General features: G+C 37.3%; 1 protein-coding gene across 1 annotated transcript in view; it reads left to right on the forward strand.

Moving 5' to 3' along the window:
• Positions 1-203: 203 nt before the first annotated feature.
• The window catches only part of MYLIP (myosin regulatory light chain interacting protein), a 20,391-nt gene continuing 14,009 nt past the window's right edge, over positions 204-6,585 (forward strand). Inside the window, exon 1 of the mRNA XM_012732918.1 lies at positions 204-390. Coding sequence (XP_012588372.1) covers positions 308-390 — 83 coding nt within the window. The 5' untranslated portion in view covers positions 204-307. The remainder of the gene's footprint in view (positions 391-6,585) is intronic.

A 6,585-nucleotide genomic window follows, 5' to 3' on the forward strand; every position in this document is an offset into this window, starting at 1 on the left:
AAGGATGATCCTCTATATTGTGTCCAGCTAATGTTGTAATATCACTGGAGCCTTACAACTTTGTTCTAACAATTTACAGCAGAAATGTTAACGTCCTTGAACTCTGTAAAGGGTAGTCAGAGAGTCTTAGACTTAGAGTTGTTGGGTTCACTTTGTGTGGATCATTTGTTCATCCATGCTGCATTCATTTTTGTTTTAGGTGTGCAGGCGGTTGGGAATTATAGAAGTGGATTATTTTGGACTACAGTTTACTGGTAGCAAAGGTGAAAGTTTATGGCTAAATCTGAGAAACCGGATCTCCCAGCAGATGGATGGGCTTGCCCCTTACCGGCTTAAACTGAGAGTCAAGTTCTTCGTGGAGCCTCATCTCATCTTACAGGAACAGACTAGGTAAAGTGATGCTAACGTAAACCAATGTCGAGCAGACTTTAGAGTCCATTTAAAAGGGCTGTTGCACCTTCGAGGCAAATTTGTTTTGATAGAGCATTAGTTCATAATTAGTTTTCCACAGCATAGTCTTAAAATGAGGAGCTATGTAGTTGGCACGGGGTGCATTTTCCAGTTCTCCTTGTGGGTTGTTCTTGTCTTTATAAACAATTTGAAAACGGGGTTGAATTTTCTTAGAAAATTTGAGATTAGGACCACAACACACAAAAAGGGTGGGAAATCCAACTGACTTCCTGATAGCAGCAGCATCTAATGCCCGATAGTAACCTCTGTCTCAGCAATGCTACTATAGGTCACTGTGGACTGTTTTAACAGAAAGCAGGAAACAGTTCCTCTTGGGTTACTTAAACTTGGTCCACTTCTTCGGTCTAGTGTCAGATTACAATGTGCAGCAAAGAACTCCATGGAAGGTAAGGCCGAATTTTAAAAGATTTTAAGTTTCATGAAAACTTAGTAAGAAACTACTTTTAAGGCCAGTGTAACCAGAGTCCACCCTCAGATCTAATACATACGATTGTTGAGTTTAGATTGCTGAATTTATCTCTTTACTTATAAAAAACCACCACTAGTGGTAGACAGCTGAAGCATGTGTTTTCCTTTTTCAAATGGAAAATAATTTCTTCCTTGGACTAATCTTTTTCTCAAGGATGAGCCAGAGTAGGAAGCTAGTATTTAATATGAATTGCTGAAATGCAAGAGACCTAAATTTTATAGTTGCATATTAAAAAAATGAAAACTGAGTACTTCTAAACACAGCAAACTTTAAGTTCTGTTTTTCATAATCCTTTGGCTTGGAAATTTGCCATATATATATAGAAAATGTGAGTGAAATTTTTGCATAATGATAAGTAAACAGTACCTTTTAAGAATTTTTAGCATGTCTGTTTTGTTTGTTTACCAGAGGATTTGTAGAAACATGTTTTGAAGTACTATTTATTTGAATTTGAAATGGCCTTGTTTGGAGCTTTAAGATAAAGGAAATGTTCAGTTTTGTTTCTGTGGGCCGTTTATATAGTGAATTCTTAGTACTCCTGAAAATGTAAATATTCAAATGATTGCATGTTTAAGAATGTTTGGGTCCCTTGTTTAATCAGAATAGATTGGCATTTTCTGGTTTGGTTTTTTTACCCTTAAAGCTGGTTAGTGGAAGCTTCCACTCTGTGCTTCCTATGATAACCTGAAATTGAGTAAGAGGACAAATATAACAACATATTGGAATTTGCATTGTGCAGTCTTATCGTGATTTTGCAATCTTCCAAGCCTCTGGATGCAAACCTACTTTGTTATGATACAAATGTAATTTTTAAATCTGCAAAAGCTTAGAGGACTGAATAAATAATTTAAACAATGACTGCAGCCATGATAGTTGAAAGCATTTGTATTATAAATGCATACAAACTTTAAAAGTTGCTACTATATGGTCTTTACCAGTGCTTTCTGGTAATTGAGTTAATAACTATTATCTGTTCTATTTTATTCATACATGAAATAGAGACATTTTATGAATTAAAACTGGAATCAAATTTCCTACTTTATTGACTCAATTGACTTTGACTCTTGAGATTCATGCCTAATAGCTCTTGAAGAATGCATACACCTAGTTAACTAGGTAATTGCAATTGATTTTAATTCCTTTTTGAAATCTTGCTGAAGGATTCATGTGAGCTAAACTTTTGACTTGTTTTTAAAATGACTGGTGAATTTTTCTTGTTTTGTGGGGTTCTCTGAAAAACAGAATTTTAAGGAAATGGCACCTACAAGTTTATACAGCATCCTGTTTTAATAGCTAGATAAAGTGGTTTATAATTAGCATTTGCATCTTTTAATTAGGATCAGAAGTTATAATTGGTCCAGCTTAGTTACAATTAGCATTGTTTCTCAGTGGTGCTCATAGAACAACAATAATTGTCTTTCCTAATGGTATGTTAGCAAGATAAAACTGGCTTGATAGATTTTTTAATGTATATTTGTCATAAGATATTTACAGAAAAGGCTGTGAAAATGAAATAGACCTGTTTATGTAGTGAGTAAACTCAGCTTTCCCAGTGTGGTTATGAGAGGTGATTTCTTACTGTCTCTGAGTCATGAGGGAATATTTTGTATACTCAAAGTATCACAGTTTATTAAATGATGACTAAATGTCTTGGCCAGGTTGTCCCTTGGACAGTCAGAGTAGCCAGCTCATAGGAGGAGCTGGCCTGTCCGGGGTGGGAGCAGCTAATGTGTTAGTTTGCATCTGATGACATGTAAGAATGAAGGCAACTTGAAGGTAGGTAGGCGCCTAGGCCTGCCCTGCCTAGGCGCTGAATAAATAACTGGGGACCAGGCAAACTCTGCTTAACCACCAATATCAGCGTGTAGTGCAGACTTCAAGGTGAAGCCCAGCTCTTTATCACTGGTAACTCCGCAGTGTTACCAGTGGATCTGCCTGTTCTGCTCCTCACTCTGTCTCTGGTGAATCTTCTCACCCCATCCCTCCCTCCCCCTCCCCGCACATCCCTGACATGTACCCCAGCTCTTATATGCACAAATAAGTTCTTAAAAAAAAGTTAAAAGAAAAAAGAAATTATTTCTAAACTCTTTTAGCAATAGACTTTTTTCCTTTGCTTTTGCTTCGTGTATGTGGTATTTTCCATAATGTTTGCCTAAATACATTCCTCTGAAGACAGGAAGCATTCAGATGTCTGCCTGGTTTAGTAGATAGAGTTAATCTGATTTCTGCTTAGACCTAATTGTGGATTTGGTTCTTTATTATTATGTTTTCTCTGGAATGAGAGTCTGGACAATAATGGGAGAGTCTTGTTTAGACTGGCTGAGTGTACAGATGGAGACAGCAGGTACTTTCAACATAGGTTTGCCATGCTATGATTAAAGCTAAAAGTGAAATTAATGTATTCTGGAAATAGATCTGAAATAGTAATGAGCTTTGAAAGTGTTGCCTTTCAAGGACTCTTAGTTATTCACAGCAATTCAGGTAAGATTTTTGTCAACAATTTCAAAACCAGAGATTAGAGAAGTATATGCTGCAACTTCAGAGATGATATTTATACCATCCACTGCCAATAAAATCTTTTTCTCCTGATCTTGCCATAGTTTCCCAGAGCTGTGTGGTCTTTTCAGGGGTAAGTCAGCTTAGTTGAGACTCACCAACACCTGGATTCTCTTCCCAGACTCACCAACACCTGGATTCTCATCCCAGTTTAGGCATGCGCCTGAACTAACTGTTGAAGAAAAATGTTGTGATTGTGAATGCTAAACCCTCCACAAGGTTTTGGAGATGTGCAGAGTTTGACTGGTCCCCAGTTAAGTCACCCTGTCCCCTAACCTCAGCCCATCATCATTCCTGGAGAAAGCTTTCTCTAGCCCTGCTGGGGAGACTGAAGTCTCCCAAGATGTCATGTAGCTTTCTTAACAGCATTAATGAGCGTAAAACACTACATTTACTTGTGTGACAATTTGTTTATTGTCAGTCACTCTACTACTCTATAATCCTTTAAGCAGGGAACTGATCAACATTGTATCCCCAGAGTCAAGCACATGTCTGGTGCATAAATGTTTTGAATCAGCAATTAAGAACTTGGAAATAAATTAACATGGAGCTGATACTAAAAATGTAAATTTTCTCACAGACATTGTTTTCCAGTTTGTTTCTATACACTGAAAAGTTGAGACACCTAAGAGAAATAAATCTCACCATTAAAAAATGCTTCCTAACAATCACTGTCTGCTAAGAATTTGTTCAGTGCTCAGCATTCTTTTGCTTCCTTTTTTTCCTTCACCTTCTTCACCCCATTTGTTCATTTCTTATCTCAAATGCACTTCTGTTTGCCTGGATCTTTTTTAAAGTTCACATAATTTTCAAGATATGGTAGCACTTTACCTAATTCCAACCAATTTGTGACTCCTAAGTCCTTACTAAAGTCATTTTTTCCTATCTCCCAATAAAAATCATTTAGGCATGTGAAAATCCAGAGAAGAGGCATTATAGAGCCAATGCCATGTGCAGATTATAGGGAGATAAAATGTGATAATCTCAACCAACTCAGAGCTGATTCGCATTGGTCCTAATCGTGTAATACCTGTAATCATGTTTTGAGTCTTTAAAACAGTATCACTTACCTTTGTGTGGTTTAGGCAGGTTAAGTACAATACTGTTGCAACAGTACTTATTATAGAGATGTCATTTATGTTCCTCAGATCAGCTGCATGTTTCAGATCAGAATGAAACCTTTTTGCATGCCCAAACACAGAATTGGCCCCAGGACAGTTTCACAAAGATTGATACAAACATAAATATGAATTGGCAAAAAAAAAAAGTACTAAGTTTTGAATTCTAATTTGTATTCTTTTTTTCTGATTTGCTGAGAATATAGGATACTTGTGTCCTGATATGTTTATTTTAGCCACAGCCTCCCACCTGGAGACCTTCAGCCTCTTTTCGAATTTTAAGTACTTTACCTACTTGTACGAGGTTGAAAGAGCCTTGAGATAGTGATTTTTAAGTTCAGGGAGATGAGCTTCTAATCTTGAACTATATTCCGTGAAATCTGAATATTTAGAAGGCACATAGGGTCAGACTCCTCACAGCACACACCTCCAGGCCAGCAGGTATGGTCATTACCTGAGCCACGTCCTCTGCATCCTGACCTTTCCAGACCTGGTAGCAGCCTGCTGATCTAGATTGTTGAGCAGGAGGTTGGAGTTAACACTCCAAATGACAGGATTGCCTGGATTACTGTTTACCAAGGATAGCTACTGAGTGAATAATTACATTTTTTTAGAGGTGCGAATTTTCTGCTCTCAAGTATTCCTCTGGTGTAGATTGCAATGAATTTGAGGCTGGGAATTTCCCTCCCCATTGTGCTTCATAATTTTAACCTGCGTGGCCTCTGAGGAGGAGCAAATTGACCAGTGATTCCTGTTTTGTATTTTGGGGCTGAGAAGGATCTCCTTCAACTAGAATAGAGCACTGACTTAGTAACGATGTGGTTACGACAGTGCCTGTAGGCCTCCTTGAAGTATAGTAGACCTGATGGTTCACTGTTCACTTTCGGTGTTGCTATTCATTTGAATCCTGAACCTTGACCCTCAGGGACTTTCACTAGAAAATCTTAGAAAGATGCTCAAACATACAGAAAAGTTGAAAGTTTTTCCAGTGACCATCCAATTCCCCTAGCTAGATAATCCTCCTTAGAAGTTTACTCGCTGACTGCATTTATGCATATATTAATCTTCACTCATCTGTCAGCTCTGGTTTTGATGCTTTTCAAATAAGTGGTGTGCAAGAACACTTCCCCCTAAATGAAGTATGCAGACCATTCACTAAATTCCATATTTGCCTATAGTTGTTCTTTTCTTTTGATGTGAAATTTAAATATGATGAAATGTATTCATCCTAATTTAATAAGTAATGATGCGTGGATATGCCTCTTTGAACAAAATCCCTATCAAGTTTTAGAATATTAGCACAGCTCCAGAAGATTCTCCCATCCATTCCTTCCCCACCCCACCCACATACTTCACAACCAGGGTTTATGGTTTTTCTACCATAAATTATTTACACCTCATGTGTTTCATGTAGCTGGAATCCAGCAGTGAACATTCTCGTGTTTAGCTTTTTGTTCATCAGACATTTTTTGACCATCAAGATACTGTTGCATATCTTAGTGGCTCTGCTTTTTATGGCTGGATAGTATCCTCTGATAGGAATGTACAGCAGTTTGCTTATTTATATTCCTATTGATCAACACGTGTTGTCCAGCTATTATGGTTACAACTGCTTTGAGCATTCCAGTACATACCTTTTTGTTGAAATGTATTTTCATTTCTCTTGAGGATTAAATAGCTAAGGATGAAACAGTTGGGCCAGAGAAGAGTTTTATAAGTAACTGCCACACATGGGCTCAAAGCTACTGGTAACATCGCGTACCATCATCAATAGTGTATGAGATGAGATCTCTGCCGTCTACATCTTTGCCAGCCTTTGGATGGCTCTTTTGTGGTTTTTAATTTGCATGTCTGTATTGATTAATAAATAGTGTTAACTAATGCTACCCATTTTTTTTTCTTTCCTAATTTTTTTTTATTTTACAAAAGTTTATTTTTACATCATTTTGTACATTTTTTTTTTCCATCTCA

Source organism: Condylura cristata, unplaced genomic scaffold (genome assembly GCF_000260355.1).
Source record: "Condylura cristata isolate star-nosed mole 26May11 unplaced genomic scaffold, ConCri1.0 scaffold00037, whole genome shotgun sequence".
Classification (NCBI taxonomy): Eukaryota; Metazoa; Chordata; class Mammalia; order Eulipotyphla; family Talpidae; genus Condylura; species Condylura cristata.